The sequence below is a fragment of the Pungitius pungitius genome, chromosome 14 (assembly GCF_949316345.1).
Source record: "Pungitius pungitius chromosome 14, fPunPun2.1, whole genome shotgun sequence".
NCBI classification, from domain to species: Eukaryota; Metazoa; Chordata; class Actinopteri; order Perciformes; family Gasterosteidae; genus Pungitius; species Pungitius pungitius.
Genome location: NC_084913.1, coordinates 2,022,195 through 2,041,316, shown reverse-complemented (window position 1 = coordinate 2,041,316; position 19,122 = coordinate 2,022,195). Strand labels below are relative to the sequence as shown.

General features: G+C 48.8%; 2 protein-coding genes across 2 annotated transcripts in view; one reads left to right on the top strand and one right to left on the bottom strand.

The window, feature by feature from the left end:
• Positions 1 to 1,383: 1,383 nt before the first annotated feature.
• gphb5 (glycoprotein hormone subunit beta 5) lies at positions 1,384 to 2,976 on the bottom strand. Its single transcript, XM_037486184.2, has 3 exons — positions 2,799 to 2,976; positions 1,893 to 2,091; positions 1,384 to 1,735 (listed from the first exon to the last, which is right to left on the bottom strand). The coding sequence occupies exons 1-3, from the start codon at positions 2,810 to 2,812 to the stop codon at positions 1,544 to 1,546; spliced, it is 405 nt and encodes a 134-aa protein (XP_037342081.2). The 5' UTR covers positions 2,813 to 2,976; the 3' UTR covers positions 1,384 to 1,543.
• A 3,287-nt stretch (positions 2,977 to 6,263) lies between these two features.
• syne2b (spectrin repeat containing, nuclear envelope 2b) overlaps positions 6,264 to 19,122 on the top strand; it is a 78,462-nt gene continuing 65,603 nt past the window's right edge. The window contains exons 1-14 of the mRNA XM_062557460.1: positions 6,264 to 6,375; positions 9,779 to 9,902; positions 12,675 to 12,736; positions 13,764 to 13,859; positions 13,935 to 14,012; positions 14,212 to 14,304; positions 14,631 to 14,833; positions 15,254 to 15,453; positions 16,698 to 16,798; positions 17,257 to 17,346; positions 17,796 to 17,909; positions 18,302 to 18,439; positions 18,606 to 18,770; positions 19,009 to 19,121. Coding sequence (XP_062413444.1) covers positions 9,818 to 9,902; positions 12,675 to 12,736; positions 13,764 to 13,859; positions 13,935 to 14,012; positions 14,212 to 14,304; positions 14,631 to 14,833; positions 15,254 to 15,453; positions 16,698 to 16,798; positions 17,257 to 17,346; positions 17,796 to 17,909; positions 18,302 to 18,439; positions 18,606 to 18,770; positions 19,009 to 19,121 — 1,538 coding nt within the window. The 5' untranslated portion in view covers positions 6,264 to 6,375; positions 9,779 to 9,817. The remainder of the gene's footprint in view (positions 6,376 to 9,778; positions 9,903 to 12,674; positions 12,737 to 13,763; positions 13,860 to 13,934; positions 14,013 to 14,211; positions 14,305 to 14,630; positions 14,834 to 15,253; positions 15,454 to 16,697; positions 16,799 to 17,256; positions 17,347 to 17,795; positions 17,910 to 18,301; positions 18,440 to 18,605; positions 18,771 to 19,008; position 19,122) is intronic.

The window sequence follows — 19,122 nt, the reverse complement described above, 5'->3', positions numbered from 1 at the left end:
AACCAGAGATTGAGTCCATAAACTCACGTTCACTGAGTCGTTTTCTCATAGACTTCTATGGGACCAGAGGAGTCGCCCCCTGCTGGTCAGGAGACAGAATGCAGCTTTAAAACAACTTCAGTCTTCAGAACCAGAGGCTTCTGCCTCATCAGGACTTTGTTTATTTGAATGGGGTTGACCAAGTAACTCCACCCTCCAAGATGACCACACAGTTTAATCAGCACAGTTCTCAAACAGTTCTAACCAAACGTCATTACCGTGGTTACGAAATTCTCTTTGTTTAAATATTCACAGGAAATAAATACTGACATAAATATTACAGCTCAACGCAACGTAGTTACAGCCCCCCCCCCCCCCCCCCCCATGGAGCATGATGAAACAAACATGGCGTTTTACAGATGCCGCTGTAAGGAAATATTCATTTGATTAAAGTTCCTCAAAACGAACCTTGTGATCTCTGTGCTGCTGGTTTGAGCCTCTTGCAGCAGGTCGGCCTTCAGAGGCCTCGAGGATGAAACGTGCTGCAGAAAGAGTCTTCAGTTCTTCCCTGGAGCGAGTCGTGGGGGCCTGGAGCTTACGTAACAACCTTTAATCATCTGCTCAGAAGTCCGTTCGGGGTCTGTGGGGAGGCGGAACGCGTCCTGCGGGACTTTCTATCTGCACGCGGAGAAGATGAAACTCGGCCTCATGAAGAAGAAAATCCATCGTGTCCGATTCTGTGAAACGTCGACTGAGAGGAATAAAGGATGCGACGACAAAGACAGGATACTTTCTAAATGTACAAACATCAAGGAGGAGGAGCAGGAGGAGGAGGGGGGGGAGGAGGAGGAGGAGGAGGAGGAGGAGGGGGGGGGGAGCAGGGTCTCCCCCGAGGATACAACGCTACCTTTTCATCCGCCTGCATGGTGTGTCATGTGACTGAAGGTTGATTGATGTTTCCTTTCTTTTTATCCGTGGAATCATGGAAAGAATCATCGGCAATAATTGAACATGAACTCATGATCAAAGAAGCTTTTTGACTGCTTTTATGTGAAGGTCAGAGTTACTGTTTCAGTAGATTTCTAGTGTTAACGAAACCGGAAACAATTTAAGCAGAAAACCCTGCGAAATTTATTAGAACAATACAATATTGCCAAGAACATTGAAATATGACAGAAAATGGAGAAAGTAAAATGTGACCATCAATTTAATCATTTAGAGACAAAGAGAAACAGAGTTTCATGTAATTATGATTTATTTTACGTGGTTAAAGCCCCGTCCTTCAGCCTTTAATTACCAGTGATGGATAACATAACCGGGGGGGGGGGGAGGGTCACTGCCGAAGCAGTAAGGAGGAGGAGGTCAGGAGGAGGAGGAGGAGGAGGAGGAGGAGGAGGAGAGGGGATTCATTAATGTGCATCTTTAATTGGCTTTTAAACCTTTTAAAACCATACGGTTAGTTAGTCGTATTAAATGGAGCCGGATCAATAAGACATCAATCAGAATGACCTCCGGGTCATAAAGGTCACAGGTCGGATCCTGGGATAGCAAGGCTAACTGGTGGTCAGCGCGCCGTGACGCACTCGGTGCTGCTGGTCACGCAGACGCCGCAGGCGCAGCGCAGGGCCACCGGGAAGCTGAAGGAGGGGTCGACGCCCGGCAGGCAGCCGGGGAGCTGCACGGAGCCCAGGCGCGTCTGGTTGTAGGTGCAGACCCGCTGGTGGGACTCGATGTGGGGGGGGTCCAGCACGGGCTTCTGATGGCACGGAACAAGGACACGAGGACGCTCTTACATTTGATACATTGTTACATTTCAGGTTTGAGACCCAATCAGACAACGAGACAGCAGACATCCATCCAATCGGATGAAGATACTGTTCCCCCCCCCCCCCCCCCCCCCCCCCCCCACTCACCTCCCAGGTCTCACAGCGCCCCCAGCAGGCGTCGGTGGTGACGTGCACCCCCCCGCAGCCAGGCTTCCTGGCCAGGAAGGTGAACTCCCGGACGGCGCAGCCGATGAAGCGCCGCAGCTTGACGGCCTCGGCCCGATGGAGGGGGGGGGCGTCCGGCAGCAGAGAGACCCAGAGCACAAGCAGCAGCAGCCCCGACCTCCTGAGGGGAGGGGGGGGGGGGGCATTTTTATATCAATTGCTTGGTGTGAAGGAAAGATGGAGTTAAAAGAGAAGATGATGGAAGATTTTAAGGGACTTGCTCAATGGCACTAAGGCAGGGCAGGGTCTGAATCCCAACCGGGGGGGTCTTAAGATCTTAAGCTTTGTGGTGATCTTTCTATATTTCTTCTAGTTCTACATAATTTGAAGGTGTGTACTAGTGTAAGATTCTGCTGCTTTTGACCCTCAGGCTGCATCAGGACGTCCCATAAGAGGTTTATTCCCTCAGGGCCACATGATCCATGCCCCCCCCCCCCAGTTATGAGGACTTCATGCTGAATGACTTACTAATGTGCAGTTGGACCTTTAAGGTCATATAACAAAGCAAACTGGGCTTTTAAAATGAAAAAGCAGGATATTAAGCAGCAAAATGAGCCCATTGAGGTTGGACCCCTATTTTACTGTGACATAAATGACATGAATGATGAATACTGCAGAATTCTTTATGACTACACAAGGACTTGAATTCCTAAGAACGCTGAGCCGAGTGCCCCCTCCTCACTTCACCACCTCACCACGCCCTTCGCTTTAGAACAGATCTCACCGAAACATTTTTATCATGTCACTTTTTATAAATAACGCGTTTTACAAATAGAGATCAGTGCAAAAAAACGAGCTGTCGAGAAGCAGTGAAGAAGTTTCCCTCACCATTGCTGGGTCATCTGCTGACTGTCGAGTCTCCTCCGAGCTGCAGGTATATGAGGTATATGATGCGTTCAGGGGGAGCGAGAGTGATGCGTTCAGGGGAAGCGAGAGTGATGCGTTCAGGGTCGCTCTGAAGCCGCGAGCAGGAACCTCCTCAGACCACCGCCTGATGGATCTGACGGGACAAGCCAGCGCCTTTTTATCATCTTCCGTCCTGCCGCTTAGAGGAGGTGTCCCTCCCCACTGACTACCAAGACCCCCCCCCCCCCCCCGCACCACCGCAGCCCTGGGGGGCCCTTCCACTTCTACCTGTCCTTGAACATCTGGTTCCCGCTCCATTAGCTTGATTAGCAGAAGAAGAGTCTCCCCTTTTGTTCACACTCATCCACATGGAAGAAGAAGTTGTTAGGGGGGGGGGTGTGGGGGGGGCTATCTCAATCACCCTGCTCCTGTTCTCACACGCCGACTGGAATGACCTCACCACACTTCATTTCCCCTCCATGTCTCACCTTTGTTTCTCTGCATGTTTAAGTTCTTGCAGGAGAGACATCGAGAGGAGGAGATGTGAAGAAAAGGGGGGAAGCATTGATTTCGTTAAGCACCTCATCAAGAAATTACCTCTCGAACAGCCCCCCCTCCCTCCCCCCGGGCAGCCGGCGGGGCAGAACCGCCCTTGAGGAGCTCGGGAAATGAATCATTGTCAAAACTAAAGTTGAATGTTGAGGCCAAGCAATTAAAGTGAGATTAGAGGGAGAAGGAAATAAATGGGGACGAGCCAGGAGAAGCGGGAGGGGGAGGGGGGGGGGGGGGTTGGCGCTCGGGGGCCCTGTTGCTCCTCACTCTGTCGGGGAAAGAATTACCCATGAGGAGCTGTGATGGAGCCATGTGCAGGGGGGGGGCAGGGTGCGTGTCATTGGGTAACCGAGAGGATTACGAGGACGTTAATTGGGATCCGGGACAAAAGGCCGTGAGCCTGGATTTCCTCGCAGTCTAATTATTGGCGGCTTTCGAATGAAAGATTCTTTCTTTTAAGATTTAGTTTTTTTTTTCTTGTGCTTCCATTCACTTTTAAGGGGAAATACTGAATTGTATTAATAAAATGTAAATGAACTAGTTGCCTTTTTGAGTCCGGGGGAATGTGTGCATCAGAGGGCTCCTAATACTGTAGAGTTTAGTTTTAAAGAGGAAACAAGAGGAAACATGGCTGACAAGCAACAACCAAACCCCAAAACGGCTTCAATGAGGGGCATGACAACTCATTTGTTGCCATGGAAACAGTAAAAAACCATCTCCCCATCAGCGTGGGCGGATTATGAAACGACGGCCCCCGGGGGCCACAGATCTCTCCTCCACAGGAATGAGACAGACTTTACACTGGTTTGGACTCCCTGTGTGGTTTTGTGTGTCTTTGTCCTCGTGTTGTCTATATTTGTTATAAGGGGGGTGTCTCTCCGTGGTCATGTTGTGTCTCTTTGAAGATGTCTTGTGTCTCTCCGTGGTCATGTTGTGTCTCTTTGAAGATGTTTTTTGTGTCTTTGTGGTTGTTTTGTGTCTCTTTGAACATGTCTTGTGTCTCTCCGTGGTCATGTTGTGTCTCTTTCAAGATGTTTTTTGTCTCTTTGTGGTTGTTTTGTGTCTCTTTAAAGATATCTTGTGTCCCTTTGTATTTATTAGTTCAAACACTTTATGGGGATTTGAAACTCATCCTTTTGTCAATCTGAAAAACTAAATGCCAAACCACTGCGCTTGGGCAAGGCACGTTTCCCCCATTAGCCCCAGTAGCTGAAGATCGACAGCCAACAGCTGGAAATGAATGTGAAGGAACATCTAAACCCTTCCTGTCAGACTCAGCAGTACCATGATGCGGTGCTGACCTCTGGTGCTCACTTGTAGTATTGATACTCACCTGTGACCTTTGAGCATGCAGTTTAATGTTCTTCTTCTTCTTATTGATATTAATATATTCTTTGAGGCCTTTTCCATATTTTGCATACTTTCTCATCACTGTGTCCCTTATCATTTTTGTGTGTTGCTTATGAGTAAATTTTTTCTGTTTTTACAATAAATGTTTTATTTCTTTTAAGTGATGCACAACAGAGTCCATGTTAACATGCAATTCTGGCACCATGTTGTCTTATCTGTCTTGTTGTCCATTGTCTTACTGTCTGATGCTATGCACCCACTGCCAAGTCAAATTCCTTTTTGGTAATAAATGTTCCTGATTTTGCTGACCTCAGATCAGTAATACTAACTAACTTCTAATATGCGTCCTAACTTTATCTTTACTATTTTAGAGACCTCTTAAACCTCATTTCTTATTGATCTTTTCAAAAAATCTTGGATGCTTATACAAATACCTTGTTTCGTACTTTGGAGCCGCATGCTGTCTGAAAAGTTGAAGCAGTTTGTGTGAACTTTGACCTTTGTGTCTGCTCTTCAGCAATTGAGGGAAACACAAGGATCAATGGGCCTATGTTACAGTGCTAAAACATTTGCATATTTACCAGTTTTTATAGCTTTAGCCTAAAAGCCCTCTCCTTGTATTAAAAAACATTAAGATTGTACACATTTTTATTTTACTTTTACATAGTATTTAGCTGTGATTGGACCAAACCTTTGTAATACCAACAAATGTTAGGATTTCACGCTTCTAATACAAGATCAAATTAATTTGGTAATAACAATGTATTACTTTTTTGCAGTTACCACCGTTGTACCTGGAAAACAGGAGAAATGACAGTGAAAGTTAGAAAACGTGTTTGCATCATATCGAGCAGTGGCTAGCTAATGCTAGCTAATGTTAGCAATGAACTTTATATTTTTGGCAAAAAAAGGATGTGTGTAAAAACGAAATGACTGAGCAGCATAGCTGGATGGAGTAGCTTTTTTTCATTTTTGCAGAGATTTTGATAAGGAACCTTCTTCATTGCAATTCTGTTTTCAAGGTCAACAGTTTCAGTCCAAGTTGACTTCCGGTCGGCTAGCAGTACAGCGAGCAACGGGATACCGGAAGTACATAAAACGTTCACTAGTTAACTTTGTTACTTATCATCTGTTAAATGTACTAACCTGGTTTTGTTTAAGCCAATGTTTATGAAATGCCATGAGCGTAACATTAATGTCAAGTACAAAGTATTGTTAGGTAGGTAACGTGTATGCTAACAATTGAATGTATGCTAACGTTAGCTAAGTTAATGCTACCTTACGTTCGCGCTCTTGGTCGCACTGAGGTTGCCAGGTTTGAGGTGTCTTTCGCGTCAGATCAGCTGAAATTCAACTTCAGGTTGTAACTTTTGACCCGGGTGACAGCCCCCAGTGCCGGACTGGAGTGGGGCTTGTGTGTATGTTGATCCGTGACTGGTTGTCTAAATTTAGCCCTTAGCCGGTGAGTTGTGTGTGTGTGTGTGTTAGGCCCCAGTATGGCACTGGCTTCTCCAGTAACAGTCCGGCCTCTGCAGACCGCAGACCTGTCAAACGTCGCTTCAGCTTTCAGTCCCCACCAGACACTACGGAGCAGAATCAGTTCCTCCACGTTAACGACCGGACCTTCATCCGCACGACGCGCACCCTACCGCCGCATGTAAGTACAGGACGCGCTTCAAACCTGGTTGTCATTCACCGGAACACCTGCAGCTGTAAAGCATGCGCTGGCTCATTGGCTACCTGATCCCAGGTATTGTGACGTAATCGTGACCTCCCACCCCCGCTCCTGTTCTTCAAAGACTACTTTACAGGCCGTTTTACGCCGTGCGGGGCAGCAAACAAAAGAAGTGCCCTGTTCTTCCTCGAGGACTCTTTACAGGGCTTCAGTGAACTGATCTGAAGGTCCCTGCTGCTATTTGTGGCCCCTGACAGCTTCATAGACCCTATCTCGCATTCCTGCAGTGATATGGGGCGGGTGAAGGGAGGGGGGCACTTTGTATCACTTGATAGTATGAAGCAGGGGGTGGGGGGGGCGTATAATGACGTGTACATGTTGTGTCCTGTGATAATAGATTATTTAATGAAAAGCTCTGAGCAGACGTGAGTGAAGTTAAAGGCTGTTGTTTGAGGAGTTTAGAATAGTCACTTAGTTATTGGTTTTTGGGGGATTGCTGATGTTGAAGAACTAAAGTGCCACCTTGCTCCTCTTCTTGGAAGACGGGGATCATTATAGCACTCCGGGTGAAATACAGTGTTTTGGCCTGAGAACCCACTAACAGTTCTGTTGGAGCTGCTTCAGCAGATGAGCATCATTGACACAACCCACCTATGAGATGATAATCGTAGTGGCCTGACAGGGATCCTGCTAAGCCCACTGGATTGCCTGGCGGTTGGATTGGCGGCATGCTGGGCATCGTGTGACGGTCCCATCGCAAAGGTTGGATCCCAGTAACTGCTGGTCAGAAGGCGTGAGGCTGGAAAGGGACTACGGCTCCCACCTGCCTCTGCATGCCACTTCTCAGCTAATGTTTATCCTGCATAACAATAAGAAGCCATCCCAAAGGAGGGGGAGAAATCTTTATTCGTACTTAAATCTTCTCCAGATAAATGGCTGTTTATGTAACGCTCACCAAAGACATTTGTCATGTCCCGACATCGTGCCCTTTTCTAACAGCTTTATCTGTGCTGTGTTTACAGTAAAGTGAAAGCAGAGATTGCCTTTCTCACTACTCTCATATCCTCCAGGGTGTGTCTGGGAACACGCTGCGTGAGACAGGTTCTCCAACACACACGCACGCACACACACACACACCCGTAGGCTGGTGATATATGGAAACCTCTGCACATCATTTAGAGAGAACCAATGAGGGAGGGAGGGAGGGAAAGGGAGAGAGCTGTTGTTGCAGGGACAGTCATGACATTGACATTGAGAAGGAAGGAGGCCACCGGTGGAGGAAGGTGTCGTCTAACCTGAAGCCGTGAGGGCATGTGCTCCATGTGCTCCACCAAGTGTTTGTTTACATCTTCTCTAGAAATCGATGATGTCACAGTGCTCCTCCCCAGGACTTCAAATCAGTTTAGTTATGCCCAATCCGTGTGTCAGCTTCCATTCCTTGACTGGCCCGAGGGGGGAGTTGATTTGAGGATGTGGGTGACTGGTGGGTGGTGCATGTCCTGAAGACCTTGGGGACGTCAGGTGACACAGGCAGCTCTCGTAAGCCGCTGTTTGGCGACGCAGACTTTTAAACAGGCAGCTTTGATCCATCCAATGCGCTGCTCACCCTCCTCCTCCTCCTCCTCCTCCTCCTCCAGCAGGCATACATTTATTTCTAAAGCGCATTGAATGCAGGTCTCATGACGCCGCCCCCCCCCTGTTGGTTTTCCACATCAGTGTGCCATGTGGTCCGCTGCCCTCTGCCTTGCTGCCACAATTAGAGCTGACAGGAGAGACTTGTGATCTGTCACAGGATTCCTCTCTGTTTCGCTGCCTCCAACTGGTAACCTTCTCCTTCTTCTCCTTGATGTTGTTCATCTCTCTGGCTCTGCTCTCTCATCCCGTCCATCTCTCCCTCTATCGTCACCTGTTCTTTGCTTCCTCCCTTTCCCCTTCTGACACGGTCAAAGAGATGCAACCAAACACTTCAAACTCCAATATCCAACTCCTGGATTCTTCCCTGACCTATGACCTTTGCGTTCCCTTCAATCCGTAATCCTGCTGACAAACAAGCCGACTTGAAACAGGACCCCGTGTCGCGTGTTTCACAATAAAAGTTTGTAGTGTTCAGATCAACAGACTAATAAAAGCCCCCTTTTCCCATTTCAATCAGGACGAGATCTCAGAGCTCACCGACTTAAAGCTACCCCCCCCCCCCCCATCTTCTCTCACTCTCTCCTCTGTCCACCCCCCCCTCCCTCCTCTGGTCTCCCTGTCAGCAGCTGACTTGAAGCCTTGGGATAGCTGACATAGTTGTAGCGGTTCACCCCCCCAACCTTGTGTGTGCGTGCAGTAATGTGGGACCCCTCTTCTCGTGTGTGTGTGTGGGGGGGGGGGGGGCATTCCCCCCCCTCCAGGGTCTTTTGTTAGTGACCAGTGGGCAAATCATATGATGCATTTCTTCATCTCAATTCTTCACACTGAGAAACACAATCTCCTTCATCTTATTCTGGAGATCCAGGAGTTGGTGCCCCCCCCTGACATACCGCGTACATGTATTATGTGAGGGTTTGACCTTCAGGAGCCGCGTGCTTGTCTTGCACCAGCAGAGCGAGGCGTACTTGAACAAGCAGCTTTGTACTCGTTGGGTGCTGCGAGGCATCGAAAGCTTGTTAAACAGAATGTGCTTCGATCTGCTCACTGGAATGAGCCCCCCCCACCCAACCCAACCCCCCTCCGGCAGGTTAAAACAAAACCAACAGCTTCTTTTTGTGCTGCTTTGACATTTGCTGACACTGCTGTTTTATTTCAGCCTCGCTCACCTGTCCGTCCTCCACAGCTGTCAATCATCTTTGTGATCAGCTGTCGACCAAAAAAGACTTTCTGATCCAATCGAAGGCTTCGTGCTTTTCACACTGCGTCCCGGGACAAGAAGGAACAGGAGAGAAGCCAGAGCCGCTCCCAAGAGCCTCCACCCGGCCCTCAGACTGACGGGGTGGCCTCTGATTGATCAATTACCCGGGGGGGGGGGGGGGGGAGGTCCTTCTGTGTGATCCGTGCTTTGTGAAGCACTGTGAGCCCTTTTTGTGTATTTTTGAATTTTACTTATGTGATAAAAGGGACTTTTTCATCATTGTCAATATGCTGATGTGACTAAACATGCAATAAAGGGCTTGGTCCCTGTTACATCAAATGAATCAATCATAGTTCTTTAGATGATGCCCTCATCGGTTTCATTGCTCCTCACTTTTTAAATGACCTGAGTTGTTTGTTAAATATTGTAATTGACTATTTTATCATGCAACATCATCACTCAGCATCACAATGTAGATTCAACCTTTGCTCATTTTTAGAAGTCGTTCCGGTTCTGCTCTTCAAGCACTAAGCTGAATGTCTCCTCCCTCAGAGCCGTGCCATGCTGCTGGGGGGCCGCGGGTGAGAAAGCATGTCGTCAGACTGCAGTCGAGATGATCCGATGGAGAGGGGGTTCATCCCCCTGGACATCGACAACGTGCACTTGCTGCTCCAGGGTCAGTGCCCCCCCCCCCCACACCCCCCTCCCCCCATATACATTGTGTCTGTGGTCTTTTTGCAGGTACTAAACAGCACAACTGGTTTCCCAGTTTGTCCGTTTATCACCTTTTAGTTTGAGGTTGTGCTCGGTGTGATCTGCTGAACCTGCTGCACCTAAAGCACATTTCATCCCTGGTGAATAACCAAACCTATAATTAAATAAAACAAGTGCTCACTAGTCAAATTACGATATCGTATAGAGGTGTGGATCAGCCATTATTTTAGCTCTCCTTTGATTGAGACTATATTATTATTAAATTATTAAACTACACCACTGAGAGAACAGGTAAAAATAAAGGAATAAATGCAGCATACAGAACAAGCTGCCTGCTCTCTGCACACAGTGGAGACTCGTGGAAGCCATAGAATCCATTTCTAGCCTCCATGCAGCCGTGCATGTCACTGTGCAGAATGGATGACGTCGCCCTGACGAACCAGCTCCTCACACACGGACTGGGACTCGTTGTTCTGGAGGAGTCGGTGAAGCGTCTTTGCATCAGCGAGGCTCCGTGCACACGTAATGTGGTCCTCTAACACGCCGATGCTCTTAAAGTGATTATCTGCGTTCAAAGGAGCAGGCTGTGTGCGTCACGGCCACGTGGTCACGTGACCTTCCGTGTAGCTCTGGGCCACTGGCCACACGGGGGCTGGAAGCCTTTTTGCATGATCAGTAATCGGAGCGGGTCGCCGTGATTGGCGTGTCGACATCATTCATGGTCATTGAAATGATGTCCTTTTTATTCAAGCTTTTTATTGAAGCATACTTATAGCTTTGTATAGACTTTGTATGTTTAACAGTTTGGGTGTACCTCTGCAGGTCACGAGGCAGTTGGCCGGAATAAAAATCCATAAATCTAAATGTTACTATTTAGCTTCTTGTCCCTCCTCCACCTGATCTCCGTGGTCCCTTGTTACCCACGCAGCACTTTATCGTTGGGTGAAACCAGGTGAGATTTGCACGTTAGGGTCTGACTCGGGTTTTCCAGCTCATCACAGCACACGTGACCCAGGAGCGCTGCTGCAGGTCTTGTTTCGGCAGGTCTGAATCCTTTCGTGACTCGGATTCAAAGTGGGCGGAGCCCGGTGGATCTCACCTGCTCCCCCGCAGGCTCGAGGTTCGACTGGACTCCCCCTCAAACTAGTTTCATAAATGTTTTCCTCGGTGGATAGACGAGAGCAGTTTGGGCCGAACCGATGAGTGTGTTCCTGCTGAGTCAGCACGAGTGAGCCCATCATGGGTGAGTTTGTTTACATGCTGTGGATCTTTTAGGTTTAGTGGCACACTAATCTTAATTAATATGATTATCAGTCTTCTCCCTTCTGCACAACAGCTGATCTCCAGCTGCACACAGAGTGCTGTTTGTAAATGTAAGATATCAATCTACAATAGACCTTTGGCTCATTAATTACTGCGATGCTTTGGGAAATGTATTCAGAACCACGATGTGTTCTTCTGGAGCAACAACAGGAGGCTTATTTTTCATTTAGCGTAAAGAACATAGTGGAACTCTGTTTAGTCACAGAGAATAGTTAATCAATGCGTTCATGTTTTCTCATTAAACACTTAATGAGGACACAATGTGACGCTTGCCTTCTGTGCAGAGATTTCTGCCTTCATCACTCATGTATAAAGACTTTGTCATTCTTCTTCTGGCCGCCTCACTGAGACGACAACGTGGTTATTGGTGGGTTTAAAGGTCGGGGATCAACGGGCCTGTCGGGTCTCCTCCATCCGCCTGTCTCCTTGTGATTAAGACTAGACGCTCGGTGGAGTGGGCTCGCTGTGAGACGTATCAAAGCAGAGAATGGTCCGTAAAGGAGGAGAACCTCTGGCCTTCAGCCCGGTTCACATGTTAGTATTCAGCTAATTAGAAAGCGTTGGAACCTTTCAAAGCTCTCGGGTCAGGAACTCTGTTGGTTTCGTCTGCAAGGACCTCCGTCTTGATGTGTGATTGAATGAATACACGCCACAGTTAGAGCGTGTCACACGCTGGGTCATCCTATCAGGTGTCTGCGTTGGCTCCGTTAGGGCCTCGAGTACAGAGCGAGTGCGTCAGTGTGGTACGTAGCGCCACCAGCTAATGCTACCGGCTAACGTCTACTCAGGAACCACAAGAGCTCCCTCGATGTGAGGTATTAGTCTGCAAGGTGACAGAGCTCACACACACACACACACACACTTACGCACGCAGTGACACCGTTCCTCAGGCCTCTGTCTGCATCTAGTTTCTAAAAATGAAAGCACAAGTATTTGAGCTGACAACATGTACTAGACACTGTGTTCTTGCTGAATGATCCTCTGCCTGCAGACAGCGCACACCTGTGACCGCCATGCTATTGATCACATGACCCGCTGTGAGATCGGGCTCAACTCACACGGGGGAACGCAGTGGGCTGTAATTTGGGCTTTTATTTTGGTAGTCTAACTAATCTGCAAGCTCAGTCGGCCTTCATAATGAAAGTGTGTACGCACCTGGTAGAACAGTGTTCCCAGCTGGCTCTATGACTCATGAAATTACCTGCTGACATTCACATTAACCCCCCCCCCCCCCCCTTTACAGGGTCAACGTTGAGATTGGTTCCTTCCCATAAACCTGTGGCTGTCCAAGTCCTTCATGATGTTTCTCCTGCAGCCTGACCTGAAGATGCTCTTAAGAGCTGCATATGTGCATTAAATGTGCTTCACTGTGGATGGAAGTGAAAGTTAACGATGTGTTCTCCTCCTCCAGTGGAACAAGAACAGATTCAGAAGAAGACCTTCACCAACTGGGTCAACGCTCAGCTGACCAAGGTGAGCCGCAGCGCCTCTCCATCTCATGTGGACTAACCCTCATCGCCAGCATATATATATATATATATATATATAATATATTAGCACAGTTTTTGGTTCTACTTCATGTGTGCAGATCAAGTGGCTGCCTATTGATCTCAGACAGGTTCCTCTGTTCCTCGTATGAGAGACGTATTGTGACTGTATTATAAATGTTCTTCTCAAGGAGCAAAGAAAACCAAAATGAATCGATGAGACTTGTGTGCAAAATCCAAATCATATAAAACCACCACAAGCTTTTATTACCGGGGAAGGTTTTACCCCATGTGTCTCTGTCCCTCTCTGTGTCTCTGTCCCTCTCTGTCTATCTGTGTCCCTCTCTGTCTATCTGTGTCTCTCTGGAGAGGACGGTTGGGTTGGAGGTGGGGAAGCCTGTAAATATAGCATCGAGGAGCAAGGTTCACAGCTCACAGATAGACAGCAACAGACGGCCTCCGCACCCCCCCCCCCCCCCCACACACACACACCCACCAACCAAACCCCCCCGATCCACCCTCAGGATGTCCACCCAGCTCATGGGCCCCGTTGGACTCGTTCAGTTCTTCACGTTAGAGCACATGTCGGAGTCCTTCTCCATCACGAAGGGGCCGATTTCATGGTGGTGCCGCAGTCACTTGTAAAACTACAACAACCTCCTTTATCAGGAGAAGAAGAATCGTCTCCCAAATGTCAGCTTCTAAGAAAAGCAGCTGTAAAATGTACGAAGAGTTAAATTAGATGTCACAAGGAGCGACTCATCTGAAGCTTTCAAAAAGGCCTCCATATATATATATATATATATATATATATATATATATGTATATATGACATGACATGTGTGTGTGTATATATATATCTGCATACTAAGTGTATCACACGTCAACATTACTACACGTGTGTGTGTGTGTGTGTGTGTGTGTGTGTGTGTGTGTGCGTGTGTGCGTGTGTGTGTGCGTGCGTGTGTGCGTGTGTGTGTGTGTCTGTGTGTGTGTGTGTGTGTGTGACACAGCGGAGGCCTCCCTGCAGGGTCCTGGATCTGTTCAACGACTTCCGGGACGGATCCAAACTGCTGGACCTGCTGGAGGTGATGAGCGGCCAGCGCCTCGTGAGTTCACCGCCCCAAACCCGCTTTTCAAAATAAAAGCCCGGCGGCGGACTGACCTGTGGTTGTGTTTGGCAGAGTCGGGAGCGAGGCCGGGGAATGTTTCAGCACCGGAGCAACATCGAGAAGGCCCTCTCCTTTCTGAAGAGCAAGTCGGTAAATGTGCTTCTGAGCTCTCTCCCTCTGGGGAACGTAACCTCAAGCAGGAACTCATCCATGTTTTAGTGGTCAAAGGTCGCGGCGACAACACGTTTTTGTAATTCAATGATGATGATGATTTGAACACTTTCAGACAAACAACGAAGAAGTGATGACATCACAGTCATTTGTAAGAAGTGTCGTGTTTTTTCCACAGATCAAACTGGTCAACATTAACATTCCTGACATCATTGATGGTAAACCGTCCATCATCCTGGGCCTCATATGGACCATCATTCTGCAGTACCATGTCAGTCTATCCTCATCATTTTCTCTCCTCCTGTCTTTTATGTTTTCTTGTTGTTTTTCCGCTTTGATGTCTTTAGAAATGTCCTGTTCTTAATAAACAACGTCTCATTATATTTGAGAAGATTTCCTGGAGGCAGTAGCAAGGATCAAACCAGATGTAGCAAGGAACCAATTGCTACAGTTATTTAATTATTTAAGCTCTACGGCAGACGAGACGTGTAGTTTTTCCTCCCCCCGTATCTGAGTTTCACATCTTCCTAACTTTCCCTCAGCCTCCAAATACGTATAAAACGTGGTCACTAAGCGCTGCGTTGGTGTCTCCCTCAGATCGAGGAGCTGGCCAGCAGCCTCTCCTTCTCCTCCCGTCAGTCCTCCATGGAGTCGCTGGCCAGTCTGGATTCCCGCTCCACCCGGTCAAGAGGCTCGGCCTGCGGCAGTCCCGCCCCCCCCCGGGGCTCGCCGCTGCACCACCGCTTCAGGGTCTCTGCCAAGAAGGCCCTGCTGCTCTGGGTCCGGGAGCAGTGCCACAGGTGGGGGTGGGCAGGGGGGGGGGGGGTTACATCAGTGGATGTAGAAAGTGATGGTCGGTCACACAGGGAACCGCCCCCTCACTCCCCTGGTCAGGCTCTGCAGTCTGTTGAATGACGGACAGGCCTAAGAAGCATTTTTTATTACATATTTCACAAAAAAAGCCCTTTAGCTCTAAAAGGTTTGAATAGAAATTATGATTGATTATATCATTATTTGAACTACTCCGTTGGTTGGTTGTATTAATACATTTTTCTTGTGATGTAATATTGTGGACGTATGTTAGACCCCTAAATGGATCTATACCCGTTAAAGTGAATGCTATAATTATAATGTTTTTTAAATGTTTTATGGAGCGACACCAGAACAAAAAGCATGAACAACCCATGAGACACAATAATAAAGTGATGTGTTTCCCTCAGAGCTGGCTGCTCAATAAACGTGAAAGACTTCAAGGCCAGCTGGAGGAGCGGGGTGGTGTTCCTGGCCATCCTGTACGCGCTGCGGCCCGACCTGGTGGACCTGTCCAGAGCCAGGACCAGAAGCAACAGGCAGAACCTGGAGGAGGCCTTCGGCCTGGCCGAGAGAGAGCTGAGGATCCCCAGACTGCTGGATCCTGACGGTGAGGACATAAGAGACACTAGAGGCTGGAGATGGAGACAACTGGACTTTTATTAACATTCAGGAAGTGTAGAGACCTGTCAATCAGCATGTAGCCACGGCCTAAAGCATCCCCTCTTTATGGTCTGTTTGACTCTAAATGGACCATCATCCACTAAATGAACATCATCAATAAATCAAGAGAAGTAGAGTCATTTCCTCATAGACGTCTATGGGAGCAGAGGAGTCGCCCCCTGCTGGTCACTACACAGAAGTAGAGTCATTTCCTCATAGACGTCTATGGGAGCAGAGGAGTCGCCCCCTGCTGGTCACTACACAGAAGTAGAGTCATTTCCTCATAGACGTCTATGGGAGCAGAGGAGTCGCCCCCCTGCTGGTCACTACACAGAAGTAGAGTCATTTCCTCATAGACGTCTATGGGAGCAGAGGAGTCGCCCCCTGCTGGTCACTACACAGAAGTAGAGTCATTTCCTCATAGACGTCTATGGGAGCAGAGGAGTCGCCCCCCTGCTGGTCACTACACAGAAGTAGAGTCATTTCCTCATAGACGTCTATGGGAGCAGAGGAGTCGCCCCCTGCTGGTCACTACACAGAAGTAGAGTCATTTCCTCATAGACGTCTATGGGAGCAGAGGAGTCGCCCCCTGCTGGTCACTACACAGAAGTAGAGTCATTTCCTCATAGACGTCTATGGGAGCAGAGGAGTCGCCCCCTGCTGGTCACTACACAGAAGTAGAGTCATTTCCTCATAGACGTCTATGGGAGCAGAGGAGTCGCCCCCTGCTGGATTATGCAGTTAAGGCCTGAGCAGAAACATGAGTAACTTAACAGAGACTCCCACGTATTGCTTCCCTTCCTTATGTCAGCCATCTGCACCTCTGGTCTCTCTATTCACCCACAAAGCTTTGTGTCCCTCCTTTGTCCCTCGCCCTTTTCTGTCTCTTCCCAACATGATTCAGCCAGTGTTTTGTCCCTGGCATGTGTGCGCCGCCTTGTGAGTCTCTGTGCGAGTGCAGCGTAGCGTTGTGACGGGGGCCGTGCCCAGCCGGCCCGAGGGCGAGCGGGATGACGACGTGACAGTCTGCTGACTCGCTCGCTGGCCTCGGACTGGTATAAAAACTCCGCCCGCCAACTGCCTCGGCACGCCGGATGTTTTTAACCCGACCGAGAGAAGCTGCGTGTGTGTACTTCCAGTGTCCCCGTTCCTCTGTGTGACTGATCATGGCGGGTTGTGGTGTGGATGCAGATGTGGACGTCCGAGACCCCGATGACAAGTCCATCATGACCTACGTGGCTCAGTTCCTGCAGTACTCCAAAGAGCAGCCGCCGGGCGAGGAGGAGACGCAGGTGTGTATGGCGCCTCGTTGCTGGGTGGTGTTTTTGTTGTTCAGTGAGGAGTCTGGAGATTTGGATCCCTGTGTTTCTTTTACCTTTCGTTTTAGTAAAAGCCTTCGGGTGACTTTGCAAACCGGTGGAAGCATGCAGCCTGTGCAGGTTCCTCCTCAACATGTTTTTAACAGAAGGCTCCTGCTGTCACAGTTCTGTTACCTTTTTTTTTTCCTCTCGTTGCTTTTCTGCAACTTGACGTGGAACACATGTGCATACGGGTGTGGATCCGTGTGATTGACTCCAGAAATCAGGCACATTTATTCACACTGTGTTTGTGACCTGTGGTGTTTAGGGTCAGCTTCACTGTCTTTCCACCTCAACGTCTTCTTTGGGACTTCTCTATTTTCTTGGCATCCTTTTTAACCCTGTTTACCCCCCCCCCCCGCCCCCTCTCCCTTTCCCCTTTCCTCTCCTAGACACAACACCTGAGTCTTCCTAAAAGTCCGTCTCCCATCAACCTGCCTGTCCACTACACGCCTGCTATTTCTGCCTCCCCTCTGCGACAGGTACCTGTGTGTCATTTCTCACCTGCAAAACATTCACAGGTCCGTCTTTGTGGGTGTTTTTCCCTTCTTGCTCGCTCGCTGCGTTCTAATTGGTGCCAAAAGCCTGCGGATTTCATCGCTGACAGCTATGAATCACGCTCAAAAGCGTGTCAGATCATTCAGAATTGAACTAGTTTGCCCTGTTTTGCAAAGCCGCACCGAGGGAGTGTTTGCTCCGCCTCCCACGTGCTGAATGCAGCGCATACCTCCACTCAACCGGCCCATGAGTCACAGGGGGGCGGAACACCTGAGGAGATAACCGTGTCTTCATGTGTAGACATTCAGGTTCCTTTGTCCCTGCTTTAACCCCTTGTAGGGAAAGCTTTTGCATTTAATGCTCAAAACTGAAAGAACGCGACGATTGAGCTGCTGCACACAGAGACATTTCTTTCCTTTGTCCACTTCTCCAGGCCACGCCCACCCGAAAGGCACAGGAAGTGACCTGCTGGCTGGCTCAGGCCTACGACGAGCTGCTGGAGGGATGGGACTCCACGGAGGGGGAGAGCTACTCGGAGAGATACCACGTGGGTCTCACTGCAGAACTAACAACAGCAGAATCACTTTGACAATGACCCTCTCAGTAAAGTGCTCCACATTACTTTAGTGTTGGTTTCCCTGAGGCGCTGTTGTTATTATCACCTCTTAAACACTAGTTATTCTTCTTTTCTCTTATTCTTAGTGTGTTCAATTTCGCACGGGTGTCCGGACTATTTATTAATTCATTTTTGTTCTACTCTTTTGAACTATTTATTGTTATCTTAATGAAACTCTGGCACAATAATAAAGTTCAGTCTTGTTTCAGGATTAATTGCTGCTTCTGACGTGCAGAAGCCTCATCATTGTTTAACGCCTGAACAAAGAAGAGCGGATTCTGGAAATCGGGCCAATATTGAGCGTTTCGCCTTGTGTCCCTCAGGTGTTTCAGACCTTCCTGGTGTCCTTCAATGAGCAGCGGCGTCCCATCATGCCGCTGCTGACGGCGATGAGGCGAACGCCCAAACTCAGCGAAGAGCAGCGGGCTCTGCGAGAGGCGTGGGACTCGCTCACTGAAAAGGTCTCAGAGCTGTAAAAATCCTTGATATTTTGAATCTTTTTTATGTTTAGTCTAGTTTTCTTTCCAGTATCTCATATGCAACACCGTGCACCGTCTATAAGCAGCTACACAGATGTTCCTCTCCTTTTGAACCACATGGAGAGCGCTCTTCTCTGTGTCCCTGCAGCTCCGCGAGTACAAGGTGGAGCTGGACTCCGGCCTGCCGGCCCCCTTGGACTCGGTGGCCGGGTGGCTGCTGAAGACGGAGAAGGCCCTGGCCGAGGAGGAGGGCGACCCGCAGGACCACGGCCGGGCCGCCGCGGACGCCAGGGAGAGGCAGGCGCTCCTCAAGGTGAGAGGATCTCCTTCACGGCTTCCTCTGACCCTCAGCAGCCTGGAGGGAGATCTTAATAACCTCTTCAGAAGAGCCCCTGATTCACTGCTCATTAAACCGTACAAAGAAAAACTAGACACTGATCCTGCATACATTAGTTTTTGAGACAACTGGGATCCCATTAACTCCTTTCCCAGTAGCGGCCTCGATTAGGGCGCAGTGATGGTTCTGTAGTTCACTAAAGATGAATACGCAGGTCTGCCTGGAGGAGATGCCGCAGCACGTGAAGACCTTCCAGAACTTCCAGAACCTGGATGAGGATGGAAACATGATGGTTCCTGCCGACAAGATGGAAGAACTAAAGAGGAGG